This window comes from Motacilla alba, unplaced genomic scaffold (genome assembly GCF_015832195.1).
Source record: "Motacilla alba alba isolate MOTALB_02 unplaced genomic scaffold, Motacilla_alba_V1.0_pri HiC_scaffold_34, whole genome shotgun sequence".
NCBI lineage: Eukaryota > Metazoa > Chordata > Aves > Passeriformes > Motacillidae > Motacilla > Motacilla alba.
This window is the reverse complement of record NW_024037436.1, coordinates 1,412,408-1,427,338: the sequence shown is the minus strand read 5'-3', so window position 1 is coordinate 1,427,338 and position 14,931 is coordinate 1,412,408. Positions and strand designations below refer to the sequence as shown.

General features: G+C 61.3%; 1 protein-coding gene across 1 annotated transcript in view; it reads left to right on the top strand.

Moving 5' to 3' along the window:
- The first annotated feature begins 3,737 nt into the window (after nucleotides 1–3,737).
- LOC119696559 (proto-oncogene vav-like) overlaps nucleotides 3,738–14,931 on the top strand; it is a 15,201-nt gene continuing 4,007 nt past the window's right edge. Inside the window, exons 1-8 of the mRNA XM_038126303.1 lie at nucleotides 3,738–4,526; nucleotides 6,086–6,202; nucleotides 6,297–6,355; nucleotides 7,500–7,565; nucleotides 8,415–8,523; nucleotides 10,659–10,748; nucleotides 11,803–11,871; nucleotides 13,513–13,619. Coding sequence (XP_037982231.1) covers nucleotides 4,323–4,526; nucleotides 6,086–6,202; nucleotides 6,297–6,355; nucleotides 7,500–7,565; nucleotides 8,415–8,523; nucleotides 10,659–10,748; nucleotides 11,803–11,871; nucleotides 13,513–13,619 — 821 coding nt within the window. The 5' untranslated portion in view covers nucleotides 3,738–4,322. The remainder of the gene's footprint in view (nucleotides 4,527–6,085; nucleotides 6,203–6,296; nucleotides 6,356–7,499; nucleotides 7,566–8,414; nucleotides 8,524–10,658; nucleotides 10,749–11,802; nucleotides 11,872–13,512; nucleotides 13,620–14,931) is intronic.

Below are 14,931 nucleotides of genomic sequence, written 5' to 3'. Positions count from 1 at the left end.
GGGGGGGGTGGGGAGGGTCCTCCTTGAGACCCCCCCCCCAACAAGTCATGGACGGCTGGGTCACCCTGGTGGCACCTGAAAGGACCTGGGTGACCTCCTGGACCCCTGGCAGGACTCGGACACCTGGATCTGGACACCTGGGTGACACCTGATGGGTCCTGGGTGGCCTCCAGGACCCCTGGCAGGACCTGCACACCTGGGTCTGGACACCTGGGTGACCCCTGAAAGGACTGGGTGGCCTCCAGGATCCCTGGCAGGACCTGCACACCTGGATCTGGACACCTGGGTGACCCCTGAAAGGACCTGGGTGGCCTCCAGGACCCCTGGTAGGACCTGGACACCTGGACCTGCACACCTGGGTTACCCCTGAAAGGACCTGGGTGACCTCCTGGACCCCTGGCAGGACCTGCACACCTGGATCTGGACACCTGGGTGACCCCTGAAAGGACCTGGGTGACCTCCTGGACCCCTGGCAGGACCTGCACACCTGGGTCTGGGCACCTGGGTGACCCCTGAAAGGACTGGGTGACCTCCAGGACCCCTGGCAGGATGCGGACACCTGGATCTGCACACCTGGGTGACCCCTGAAAGGACCTGGGTGACCTCCTGGACGCCTGGCAGGACCTGGACACCTGGATCTGGACACCTGGGTGACCCCTGAAAGGACCTGGGTGACCTCCAGGACCCCTGGTAGGACCTGGACAACTGGGTCACCTCCTGGACCTGGACACCTTGACCTGAGACCCCTGAGACACCTGAGACCCCTTACAGGTCCTGGACACCTTCCTGGACTCCCTGGGCCACCATGTCCAGGTGACCTAGACCCCCTGGGCCACCATGTCCAGCACACCTGGACCCTCTGGGACACCACATCCAGGCCACCTGAACCTCTCCTGGGCCACCATGTCCAGACCACCTGGACCCACCTCCACCACATCCTGGCCACCTGGGCCCCTCCTGGACCCTCTGGGCCACCATGTCCAGACCACCTAGACCCCCTGGGCCACCATGTCCAGCACACCTGGACCCACGTCCTGGCCACCTGGACCCCTCCTGGCACCATGTCTAGACCACCAGAATCTCTCCTGGGCCACCATGTCCAGACCACCTAGACCCCCTGGACCACCATGTCCAACACACCTTGACCCCTCCTGGACCCTCTGGGCCACCATGTCCAGCACACCTGGACTCCCTGGGCCACAACATCCAGGCCCCCTGGACCCTCTAGGACAGCATGTCCAGGCCACCTGGACCCCTCCTGGGCCACCATGTCCAGACCACCTGAACCTCTCCTGGGCCACCATGTCCAGCACACCTGGACCCTCTGGGACAGCATGTCCAGCACATCTGGACCCTCTGGGACACCACATCCAGACCACCTGAACCTCCTGGGCCACCATGTCCAGCACACCTGGACCCCTCCTGGGCCACCATGTCCAGACCACCTGGAACCTCTGGGCCACCATGTCCAGACCACCTGGACCCTCTGGGCCACCATGTCCAGGACACCTGGACCCCTCCTGGACCCTCTGGGCCACCATGTCCAGCACACCTGAACCTCCTGGGCCACCATGTCCAGACCACCTGCACCCCTCCTAGGCCACCATGTCCAGACCACCTGCACCCCTCCTAGGCCACCATGTCCAGACCACCTGGACCCTCTGGGCCACCATGTCCCGACCACCTGGACCTCCTGGGCCACCATGTCCAGCACACCTGGACCCACCTCCACCACGTCCTGGCCACCTGGACCCCTCCTGGGCCCTCTGGGCCACCATGTCCAGCACACCTGGACCCCTCCTAGGCCACCATGTCCAGACCACCTGGACCCCCTGGGCCACCATGTCCAGACCACCTGAACCTCCTGGGCCACCATGTCCAGACCACCTGAACTTCCTGGGCCACCATGTCCAGCACACCTGGACCTCCTGGGCCATGTCCAGCACACCTGAACCTCCTGGGCCACCACATCCAGACCACCTGAACCCTCTGGGCCACCATGTCCAGGCCACCTGGACCCTCTGGGCCACCATGTCCAGACCACCATAACCTCCTGGGCCACCATGTCCAGACCACCTGAACTTCCTGGGCCACCATGTCCAGCACACCTGGACCTCCTGGGCCATGTCCAGCACACCTGAACCTCCTGGGCCACCACATCCAGACCACCTGAACCCTCTGGGCCACCATGTCCAGGCCACCTGGACCCTCTGGGCCACCATGTCCAGACCACCATAACCTCCTGGGCCACCATGTCCAGCACACCTGGACCCCTTGGACCACCATGTCCAGCACACCTGGAACCTCTGGGCCACCATATCCAAGGCACCTGGACCCTCTGGGCCACCACATCCAGGCCACCCAAACCTCTTCTGGGCCACCCTGTCCAGACCCCCTGGACCCTCTGGACCACCATGTCCAGCACACCTGGACCCCTCCTGGACCCTCTGGGCCACCATGTCCAGCACACCTGGACCCCTCCTGTGACCTTGTCCCATCTCCAAGCCCCAGAAGCCCAGGTCCCCACCATGTCCCACGTCCCCCCATTGTCCCCTTGTCGCCACCGCCCCCGCGGTGGCGGCTCCTCCCCGGTGCCACCGCCATGACAGGAAGTCACCCGGGAGCCACCACCCGGGCCCAGTTCCCATTGTCCCCCGCGGCACCTCCGGGGCGCAGGCGCGCCACCTCCGTTGTCCCCTGTGTCACCTCCGGGGCGCAGGCGTGTGACACTTCTGCCTCCCGCCACCAGCGCTGACCACCCCGGCAGGTCCACCGGGCCACCGGACCTGCTCCGGCCGTGGAGGGAAGGAGCCCATCGGGATCATCCGGACGTGGCGGTGGGACGGGGACCGACGTTTGTCACTTGTCACCGGTGGTGGCCCCGCGGGGCCCCAGCGCCTCCGGTTCCTCCCTTTCCTGGGGGGAAGGGACCTCCTGCGCCTGGGAGGTGGCCCAGAAGCGGTTGGAGGTGCTGAGGTTTGTCCAGAGGTCGTCCAGGGGTGATCCAGGGGTGATCCAGGGGTCATCCAGCAGCTCCTGGCTGGACGTGGTCCTGCCAAGGCCTCACGAGGCCGGGCCTCGCCTGGCACTGCTCTGGACAGGAGTGGTGACGCTGGGATCCCATCCCCACTGGAATCACGTCTCCACCAAGATCTCACCTCCACTGGGATCCCATCCCCACTGGAATCACGTCTCCACCAAGATCTCACCTCCACTGGGATCCCATCCCCACTGGAATCACGTCTCCACCGGGATCGCACCTCCACTGGGATCCCGTCTCCACCTGGATCTCATCTCCATTTGGATTCCATCTCCACCGGGATCTCATCTCCATTGGGATCACATCTCCACCACCATCTGATCTCCATCAGGATCCCATCTCCATCAGGATCTCATCTCCACCTGGATCATTATCCAGCAGGATCTCACCTCCACCTGGATCTCACCTCCATTGGGATCCCATCTCCAGCAGGATCTGATCTCCATCAGGATCCCATCTCCACCTGGATCTCATCTCCATCGGGATCTCATCTCCACCAGGATCTGATCTCCATCAGGATCTCACCTCCATCGGGATCTCATCTCCATCAGGATCTCATCTCCACTGGGATCCCATCTCCATCACCTCCTGGCCAGAAGTTGATGGTTGGACCTTCTTCCATCAGCTCCTCCCCAGAAGTTCATCCTGCCAGGACCCACCTCCTCTGAAGTTCATCCTGCCAGGACCCACCTCCATCAGCTCCTCCCCAGAAGTTCATCCTGCCAGGACCCACCTCCACAGGAGTTCATCCTGCCAGGACTGACGTCCATCAGTTCCTCCCCAGAAGCTCACCCTGCCAGGACCCACCTCCCCAGAAGCTCACCCTGCCAGGACCCACCTCCCCAGAAGCTCACCCTGCCAGGACCCACCTCCCCAGAAGCTCACCCTGCCAGGACCCAGGTCCCCAGAAGCTCACCCTGCCAGGACCCACCTCCCCAGAAGTTCATCCTGCCAGGACCCACCTCCACTGAAGCTCACCCTGCCAGGACCCACGTCCCCAGAAGCTCACCCTGCCAGGACCCAGGTCCCCAGAAGCTCACCCTGCCAGGACCCACCTCCCCAGAAGTTCATCCTGCCAGGACCCACCTCCACTAAATTTCACCCTGCCAGGACCCACGTCCCCAGAAGCTCACCCTGCCAGGACCCACCTCCACTGAAGCTCACCCTGCCAGGACGCAGGTCCCCAGAAGCTCACCCTGCCAGGACCCACGTCCCCAGAAGCTCACCCTGCCAGGACCCAGGTCCCCAGGCGTTGTCCCCAGCGGCGCGTCCCCGCGTCCCCATGGAGGTGTGGCGGCAGTGTGCCCACTGGCTGGTGGCCGCGCGCGTCCTGCCCGCGGGACACCGGGCCAGCAGCCCCGGGGGACAGGTGTGGGACCTGGCGCAGGCGCTGCGCGACGGGGTCCTGCTGTGCCACCTGCTCAACGCCCTCCTGCCCCGCGCCGTGCCACCAAGGGACATCTGTCCCCGGCCGCAGATGTCACAGGTGAGGGCCCCGGGTGGGGACGGGGCGGGGCTGGGCCCAGGAGGGACATGGGGGGGTGACAATGATGGTGACAATGTGGGTGATGGGGACATTGGTGGTGACAGTAGTGGGTGATGGGGACATTGGTGGGGACATTGGTGGTGACAATGTTGGGTGATGGGGACATTGGTGGGGACGTTGATGGGGACATTGATGGTGACAATGGTGGGTGATGGTGACAATGGTGGGTGATGGGGACATTGGTGGGGACATTGGTGGTGACAATGGTGGGGACATTGGTGGTGACAATGGTGGGTGATGGTGACAATGGTGGGGACATTGGTGGTGACCATGGTGGGTGATGGGGACATTGGTGGGGACGTTGATGGTGACAATGGTGGGTGATGGGGACAATGGTGGGGACATTGGTGGTGACAATGGTGGGTGATGGGGACATTGGTGGGGACATTGATGGTGACAATGGTGGGGACATTGGGGGTGACAATGGTGGGTGATGGTGACAATGGTGGGGACATTGGTGGTGACAATGGTGGATGATGGGGACAATGGTGGGTGATGGGGACATTGGTGGGGACGTTGATGGTGACAATGGTGGGTGATGGGGACATTGGTGGGGACATTGGTGGTGACAATGGTGGGTGATGGGGACAATGGGAATGGGGACATTGGTGGTGACAATGGTGGGGACGTTGATGGTGACAATGACAGGTGTGGATGAGGCTGGTAGCCACGATGGTGACAATGATGGTGACAATGATGGTGACAATGATGGTGACAATGATGGTGACAATGATAGGTGTGGATGAGGCTGGTGGCCATGATGGTGACACTGATGGTGACAATGATGGGGACATTGATAGTGACAAAAATGTGTTTGGATGAGGGTGGTGGCAACGATGGGGACAATGAGGATGATGATGGTGACATTGGGGTTGTTGGCGATGGTGACACTGATGGTGACAATGACAGGACTGGCGTGACCTGGGGTGATGATGATGATGATGGGACTTCGGGATGATGGTGGTGGGGACATCGATGGGGACAATGACGGTGACAATGGTGGCCATGGTGCCAAGGAGGTGACCAGCACAGGGACAATGGTGATGACGGTGACAGTCTTAGCGATGACGGCACCAAGGGGATGACAAGGACAACCACAATGTTGACAAGGGTGACAGTGACAATGACAGCGTCGGTGACAGAGATGATGGCGGTGCCAGTGTCACCGTTGGTGACAACGTGGTGATGTTGATGGGGTGACAATGACAATGCTGGTGGTGGTGATGGCGCCAAGGGGGTGACAAGGACAGGGGCAGTTATTGACAGGGTGACAATGACAATGACGATGATGGTGGCAGTGTTCACGGGGTTGACAGTGACAATGACAGCGTCGGTGACAGAGACGATGTCACCGTTGGTGACAGCAGTGGCCACAATCATGGAGAGACGTAGGCGCTGATTTTGATGGTGACAACGGGGGGTGCCAGCGATGACAGAGGTGACCCTGGGGGGGGTGGCAGGTGACACTGGTGGCACTGGTGACACCGGTGCCACCACAGTTCCTGTGCCTGAGGAACATCCGCACCTTCCTGACCGCCTGCGCCGACAAATTCGGGCTCCCCAAGCACCGGCTCTTCGGCGCCTTCGACCTCTTCGATGTCCAGGACTTCGGCAAGGTGGGGCCAGGGGTCCAGCTGTCCTGGGGGGGGGGGGTGGGACCAGGGGTCCGGGCCACCCCTCACTGCCCCGATGTCACCTGCGTGTCCCCAGGTGATTGAGACGCTCTCAACGCTCTCCTGGACCCCCATCGCGCAGAGCAAAGGATTCACGTGAGTGGGCAGGGCTCAGGTGGCCATCCCTGAGGCTCCGGGTGTCCAGTCCATCTCTGAGGGACCCCAGTGTCCAGTTCCTGAGGGTCCCAAATGTCCAGGCCCTGGTGTCCAGTCCCTGGTGTCCAGTCCCTGAGGGTCCCAAATGTCCAGTCCCAGTGTCCAGTCCCCAAGGGTCAGTGGTGTCCAGTCCCTGGTGTCCAGTCCTGGTGTCCAGTCCCAGTGTCCAGTCCCCGAGGGTCACTGCTGTCCAGTCCCCGAGGATCAGCAGTGTCCAGTCCCGGTGTCCAGTCCCCAAGGGTCACTGCTGTCCAGTCCCAGTGTCCAGTCCCAGTGTCCAGTCCCCAAGGGTCACCAGTGTCCAGTCCCCGAGGGTCAGTGGTGTCCAGTCCCAGTGTCCAGTCCCCAAGGGTCACCAGTGTCCAGTCCCCAAGGGTCAGCACTGTCCAGTCCCAGTGTCCAGTCCCCAAGGGTCACTGCTGTCCAGTCCCCGAGGGTCACCAGTGTCCAGTCCCCGAGGGTCACCGGTGTCCAGTCCCCAAGGGTCACCAGTGTCCTGTCCCCGAGGGTCACTGCTGTCCTGTCCCCGAGGGTCACCAGTGTCCTGTCCCCGAGGGTCACTGCTGTCCTGTCCCCGAGGGTCACTGCTGTCCAGTCCCTGAGGGTCACTGCTGTCCAGTCCCTGAGGGTCACCAGTGTCCAGTCCCCGAGGGTCACCAGTGTCCAGTCCCAGTGTCCAGTCCCAGTGTCCAGTCCCCAAGGGTCACCAGTGTCCTGTCCCTGAGGGTCAGCAGTGTCCTGTCCCCGAGGGTCACTGCTGTCCTGTCCCCGAGGGTCACTGCTGTCCAGTCCCGGTGTCCAGTCCCAGTGTCCAGTCCCCAAGGGTCACTGCTGTCCAGTCCCCGAGGGTCAGCAGTGTCCAGTCCCAGTGTCCAGTCCCAGTGTCCAGTCCCCAAGGGTCAGCAGTGTCCAGTCCCCGAGGGTCACTGCTGTCCAGTCCCAGTGTCCAGTCCCCAAGGGTCACCAGTGTCCTGTCCCTGAGGGTCAGCAGTGTCCAGTCCCCGAGGGTCACTGCTGTCCAGTCCCCGAGGGTCACTGCTGTCCAGTCCCCGAGGGTCACCAGTGTCCGGCCGTGTCCCCTCAGGCCGTTCCCGTCCGAGGACAGCGTTGGGGACGATGACATTTACAGCGGCCTCTCCGACCTCATCGAGTGAGTGCCGGGGGCTGCTGGGGACATTGGGGACATTAGGGGTGGCACTGGGGACAATCAGGGACATTTGGGGACACTGGGGGATTTTGGGGACAATCAGGGACATTTGGGGACATTGGGGGTGGCATTGGGGTGGCATTGGGGACAATCATGGACACTTGGGGACACTGAGGGGTTTTGGGGACAATCAGGGACATTTGGGGACATTGGGGGATTTTGGGGACAATCAGGGACATTTGGGGACATTGGGGTGACATTGGGGACAATCAGGGACATTTGGGGACATTGGGGGATTTTGGGGACTATCAGGGACATTGGGGGTGGCATTGGGGACAATCAGGGACTCTTGGGGACATTGGGGGTGGCATTGGGTACAATCAGGGACATTTGGGGACACTGAGGGGATTTTGGGGACAATCAGGGACATTGGGGGTGGCATTGGGGACAATCAGGGACACTTAGGGACATTGGGGTGGCATTGGGGACAATCAGGGACATTTGGGGACACTGGGGGATTTTGGGGACAATCAGGGACATTTGGGGACAATCAGGGATATTTGGGGACATTGGGGGTGACATTGGGAGTGGCATTGGGGACAATCAGGGACATTTGGGGACATTGGGGCGGCATTGGGGACAATCAGGGACATTTGGGGACATTTGGGGACACTGAGGGGATTTGGGGGACATCAATGAGTCTTTGGGGGGCACGGGGACATTTGGGGACATTAAAGGCCCCCCCTGTGGGACTTGGGGGCAATCAGGGGACCCCGAGGGATTTTGGGGAGGGGCTCTGGGGGAGTGTCCCCAAGTGTCCCCGAGTGTCCCCAAGCGTGGCCACGCCCGCAGTGACACGGCCGAGGAGGACGATGACCTCTACGACTGCGTGGAGGCCGAAGGCGACGACGGCGACGACATCTACGAGGACCTGATGAGGGTCGAGACCCCCCCGGCCACGGTGGGTTGGGACCCCCCACCCCAAAAACGCCTGGGAACCCCCAAAAACACCCGAAAACCCTCAAAAATGAGCTGGGAACCCCCCAAAACACCTGGGAACCCCCAAAAACGCCTGGGAACCCCCCAAAAATACCTGGGAACCCCCAAAATGAGCTGGGAACCCCCAAAAGTATCTGAGAACCCTCAAAAAGAGCTGGGAACCCCCAAAACCACCTAGAACTGCCCCCAGAAATACCTGGGAACCCCCAAAAGTATCTGAGAACCCCCAAAATGAGCTGGGAACCCCCAAAAACATCTGGAACCACCCCCAAAAATACCTGGGAATGCCCAAAAATGCCTGGGAACCCCCAAAAACAGCTGAGAACCCCCAAAAATGCATGGGAACCCCCCAAAATGAGCTGGGAATCCCCAAAAATGCCTGGGAACCCCCAAAAATGAGCTGGGAACCCCCAAAATGAGCTGGGAACCCCCAAAAATGAGCTGGGAACCCCAGAAAATGAGCTGGGAACCCCCAAAACCACCTGGAACTGCCCCCAAAAATACCTGAGAACCCCCCAAAATGAGCTGGAAAACCCCCAAAACATCTGGGATCTCCCAAAAATGCCTGGGAACCCCCAAAACCACCTGGAACTGCCCCCAAAAATACCTGGGAACCCCCAAAAACAGCTGGGAACCCCCAAAATGAGCTGGGAGCCCCCAAAAACATCTGGAACCACCCCCAAAAATACCTGGGAATGCCCAAAAATGCCTGGGAACCCCCAAAAACAGCTGAGAACCCCCAAAAATGCATGGGAACCCCCCAAAATGAGCTGGGAACCCCCAAAAATGCATGGGAACCCCCCAAAAATGAGCTGGGAACCCCCAAAATGAGCTGGGAACCCCCAAAAATGAGCTGGGAACCCCCAAAAACACCTGGAACTGCCCCCAAAAATACCTGAGAACCCCCCAAAATGAGCTGGAAAACCCCCAAAACATCTGGGATCTCCCAAAAATGCCTGGGAACCCCCAAAACCACCTGGAACGGCCCCCAGAAATGCCTGGGAACCTCCAAAGACACCTGGGAAGCCCCCAAAAATGAGCTGGGAACCCCCAAAAACATCTGGGATCTCCCAAAAATGCCTGGGAACCCCCAAAACCACCTGGAACTGCCCCAAAAAATGCCTGGGAACCCCCAAAACCACCTGGGAACCCCTAAAAAATACCTGGAGCCACCCCAAAAAGAGCTGGGAACCCCCAAAAAGAGCTGGGAACCCCCAAAAATGCCTGGAGCTGCCCCCAAAAATACCTGGGAACCCCCAAAAAGAGCTGGGAACCCCCAAAACCACCTGGAACTGCCCCCAAAAAATACCTGGGAACCCCCAAAAATACCTGGGAACCCCCAAAAATACCTGGAGCCACCCTAAAACCAGCTGGGAACCCCCAAAAAACACCTGGGAGCACCCTCCAGACACACCTGTGCCACCTCCCCCGGCATGTTTGTCACCCCTGGCCATCTGTGTCACCTCCGTGGACACTTGTGTCACCTCCGTGGACATCTGTGTCACCTCCATGGACACTTGTGTCACCTCCGTGGACACCTGTGTCACCTCCGTGGCCATCTGTGTCACCTCCATGGACACTTGTGTCACCTCCATGGCCATCTGTGTCACCTCCGTGGACATCTGTGTCACCTCTGTGGACACTTGTGTCACCTCCGTGGACATCTGTGTCACCTCCGTGGACATCTGTGTCACCTCCATGGACACTTGTGTCACCTCCATGGCCATCTGTGTCACCTCCGTGGACATCTGTGTCACCTCCGTGGCCATCTGTGTCACCTCCGTGGACACATGTGTCACCTCCGTGGACATCTGTGTCACCTCTGTGGACACCTGTGTCCCCCCTGGCCGTCACCGTGATCGTCCCCTGTGTCCCCTGTGTCCCCTTGTCCCCTGTGTCCCCATGTCCCCACAAATGGGGGGTGGAGCTGATTGTCCCCGGTGTCCCCAGGTCCCCGCAGGACAGGGGGGTCCCTGATTGTCCCCTGTGTCCCCTGTGTCCCCACAGAAGGGGGGTTCCTGATTGTCCCCGGTGTCCCCTGTGTCCCCACAGAAGGGGGGTTCCTGATTGTCCCCTGTGTCCCCTGTGTCCCCACAGAAGGGGGGCGTGGACCGGCGGCTCTGCTGCCTCCAGGAGCTGCGGCAGACGGAGGAGAGGTACACGGAGACCCTGGAGTCCATCTGCCAGGTGGGGACCCTGGGGACACTGGGGACATTGGGGATGTTGGGGACATTGGGGACATGGGACATTGGGGGCACTGGGGACATTGGGGACATCAGGGGCATTGGGGACATTGGGGACATTGGGGACATCGGGGACATTGGGGACATTGGGGACATCGGGGACATTGGGGACACTGGGGACACTGGGACACTGGGGACACTGGGGACATCGGGGGCATTGGGGACATTGGGTACACGGAGACCCTGGAGTCCATCTGCCAGGTGGGGACACTGGGGACACTGGGGACACTGGGGACACTGGGGACATTGGGGACACTGGGGACACAGGGGGAACACTAGGGACAATGGGGACATCGGGGACACTGGGGACATCGGGGACACTGGGGACATTGGGGACATTGGGTACACGGAGACCCTGGAGTCCATCTGCCAGGTGGGGACACTGGGGACACTGGGGACATTGGGGATGTTGGGGACATTGGGGACATGGGACATTGGGGGCACTGGGGACATTGGGGACATCAGGGGCATTGGGGACATTGGGGACATTGGGGACCCTGGGGACACTGGGACACTGGGGACGCTGGGGATACTGGGGACATTGGGGACATTGGGTACACGGAGACCCTGGAGTCCATCTGCCAGGTGGGGACACTGGGGACACTGGGGACACTGGGGACATCGGGGGCATTGGGGACACTGGGGACACTGGGGACACTGGGACATTGGGGACACCGGGGACACCGGGGACATTGGGTACACGGAGACCCTGGAGTCCATCTGCCAGGTGGGGACACTGGGGACACTGGGGACATTGGGGACATCAGGGGCATTGGGGACATCAGGGGCATTGGGGACATTGGGGACATTGGGACATTGGGGACATCAGGGACATTTGGGGGCATTGGGACATTGGAGACATTGGGGATGTTGGGGACACTGGGGACACTGGGGACACTGGGGACAGAGGTGGCCACACGCGGCCTCCCAGTGCTGCCAGTGCTCCCAGTAAGGCGCGGCGTCCCCCGGTGTCCCCCGGTGTCCCCCGATGTCCCCAGCACTTCCTGCGGCCGCTGCGGCACTTCCTGAGCCCCCGGGACATGGAGAGCGTCTTCATCAACGTGGAGGTGACAGTGACAATGGGGACAGTGACAGTGGGGACAGTGACAATGGGGACATGGGGACATGGAGAGCGTCTTCATCAACGTGGAGGTGACAGTGACAATGGGGACAGTGACAATGGGGACACGGGGACATGGGGACACGGGGACATGGAGAGTGTCTTCATCAACGTGGAGGTGACAGTGACAATGGGGACAGTGACAATGGGGACAGTGACAATGGGGACACGGGGACATGGGGACACGGGGACATGGAGAGTGTTTTCATCAACGTGGAGGTGACAGTGACAATGGGGACAGGGGACAGGGGACATGGGGACAGGGGACATGGAGAGTGTCTTCATCAACGTGGAGGTGACCGTGACAATGGTGACAGGGGACGGGGGACATACATGGGGACAGGGGACATTGACCAGTGACACCAGTGACACCAGTGACACCCCCCCCCCCAGTGCTCCCAGTGCTCCCAGTGCTCCCTCCCAGTGCTCCCAGTGCTCCCAGTCCCCATTCCCAGTGCTCCCAGTAACCCCTCCCAGCACTCCCAATGCTCCCAGTGCCCTCTCCCAGTGCTCCCAGTCCCTCTCCCAGTTCTCCCAGTTCTCCCAGTGCTCCCAGTGTTCCCAGTGCTCCCAGTCCCCCATCCCAGTGCTCCCAGTGCTCCCAGTGCTCCCAGTGCTCCCAGTAACCCTTCCCAGTGCTCCCAGTGCCCCCTCCCAGTGCTCCCAGTGCTCCCAGTGCTCCCAGTAACCCCTCCCACTGCTCCCAGTACTCCCAGTGCCTCTCCCAGTGCTCCCAGTAACCCCTCCCAGCACTCCCAGTTCCCTCCCAGTGCCCTCTCCCAGTGCTCCCAGCGCTCCCAGTCCCCCTTCCCAGTGCTCCCAGTGCTCCCAGTAACCCTTCCCAGTGTTCCCAGTCCCCCCTCCCAGCACTCCCAGTCCCCTCCCAGTGCCCCCTCCCAGCTCTCCCAGTGCTCCCAGTGCTCCCAGTGCCCCCAGTGCCCTCTCCCAGTGCTCCCAGTGCTCCCAGTAACCCCTCCCACTGCTCCCAGTCCCCATTCCCAGTTCTCCCAGTCCCCATTCCCAGTGCTCCCAGTCCCCCCTCCCAGTGCTCCCAGCGCTCCCAGTGCTCCCAGTGTTCCCAGTCCCTCTCCCAGTGCTCCCAGTGCTCCCAGTCCCTCTCCCAGTGCTCCCAGCGCTCCCTCCCAGTGCTCCCAGTGCTCCCAGTGCTCCCAGTAACCCCTCCCAGTACTCCCAGTGCCCCCTCCCAGTGCTCCCAGTGCTCCCAGTGCTCCCAGTGCTCCCAGTCCCCCCTCCCAGTGCTCCCAGTGCTCTCAGTGCTCCCAGTCCCCCTTCCCAGTGCTCCCAGTGCTCCCAGTCCCCATTCCCAGTGCTCCCAGCGCTCCCAGTAACCCCTCCCAGTGCTCCCAGTCCCCATTCCCAGTGCTCCCAGTGCTCCCAGTCCCTATCCCAGTGCTCCCAGCGCTCCCAGTCCCCATTCCCAGTGCTCCCAGTCCCTCTCCCAGTGCTCCCAGTCCCCATTCCCAGTGCTCCCAGTCCCTCTCCCAGTGCTCCCAGTCCCTCTCCCAGTGCTCCCAGTGCTCCCAGTGCTCCCAGTGCTCCCAGTGCTCCCAGTAACGCGGCCCCGCAGGAGCTGCTGGAGCTCCATCGCCGTTTCCTGGGGGAGCTGCGGGCGGCGCTGGGGGGGCCCGGGGGGGGGCGGGCGCTGCCCCCCCTGTTCCTGCAGTACAAGGAGAGGTACGGGGGGGCTTCGGGGGGGTCCTGGGGGGAATTGGGGGGGTCCTGAGGGGATTTTGGGGGGCCCTGAGGGGATTTTGGGGGGTTGTGATGGGGATTTTGGGGAATTTTGGGGGAATTTTGGGGGGTTCTGAGGGGATTGGGGGGGGATTTTGGGGGTCCTGAGGGGGATTTTGGGGGGCCCTGAGGGTATTTGGGGGGATTTTGGGGGGTCCTGAGGGGATTTTGGGGGATTTGGGGGGGTCCTGAGGGGATTTTGGGGGGTCCTGAGGAGATTTAGGGGGGATTTTGGGGGATTTGGGGAGATTTTGGGGGGGTCCTGAGGAGGATTTGGGGGGATTTTGGGGGGCCCTGAGGAGGTTTTGGGGGGATTTGGGGGGGTCCTGGGGGCATTTGGGGGGTCCTGAGGGGATTTGGGGGGGTCCTGAGGGGATTTTGGGGGATTTTGGGGGGTCCTGGGTGGATTTTGGGGGATTTGGGGGGGGCCTGGGGGGATTTTGGGGGATTTGGGGGGTCCTGAGGGGATTTTAGGGGGGTCCTGAGCGGATGTTGGGGGGTCCTGAGGGGATTTGGGGGATTTTGGGGGGTACTGAGGAGGATTTTGGGGGATTTGGGGGGGTCCTGAGGGGATGTTGGGGGGTCCTGAGGGGGATTTGGGGGATTTTGTGGGGGGCCCTGAGAGGATTTGAGTGGTCCTGGGGAGATTTTGGGGGATTTTGGGGGGTCCTGAGGGGATTTGGGGGGGTCCTGAGGAGGATTTGGGGGATTTTGGGGGGTCTTGAGGGGAATTTGGGGAGATTTAGGGGGGTTCTAGGGGCATTTGGGGGGGCCTGAGGGGATTTTAGGGGAGCCTGAGGGGGGTTTGGGGGGATTTCGGGGGGTCCTGGGGGGATTTGGGGGGATTTGGGGGGATGTTGGGGGGTCCTGCGGGGATTTTGGGGGATTTGGGGGGTCCTGAGGGGAATTTGGGGAGATTTAGGGGGGATTTGGGGGGATGTGGGGAGATTTTGGGGGGTCCTGAGGAGGATTTGGGGGGATTTGGGTGGTCCTGAAGGGATTTGGGGAGATTTTGGGGGGTCCTGAGGGGATTTTGGGGGGTCCTGAGAGGATTTTGGGGGCCCTGAGGGGATTTTGGGGGTCTTTGGGGGGATTGGGAGGGTTTGGGGAGATTTAGGGGGGATTTGGGTGGATTTTGTTGGATTTTGTGTGAATTTTGTTGGACTTTGGGTCAATTTGAGCCGATTTTGGTTGATTTTGTTGGATTTTTGTTGATTTTTGTTGATTTTGGGTGATTTTGGTTGATTTTGGGGTA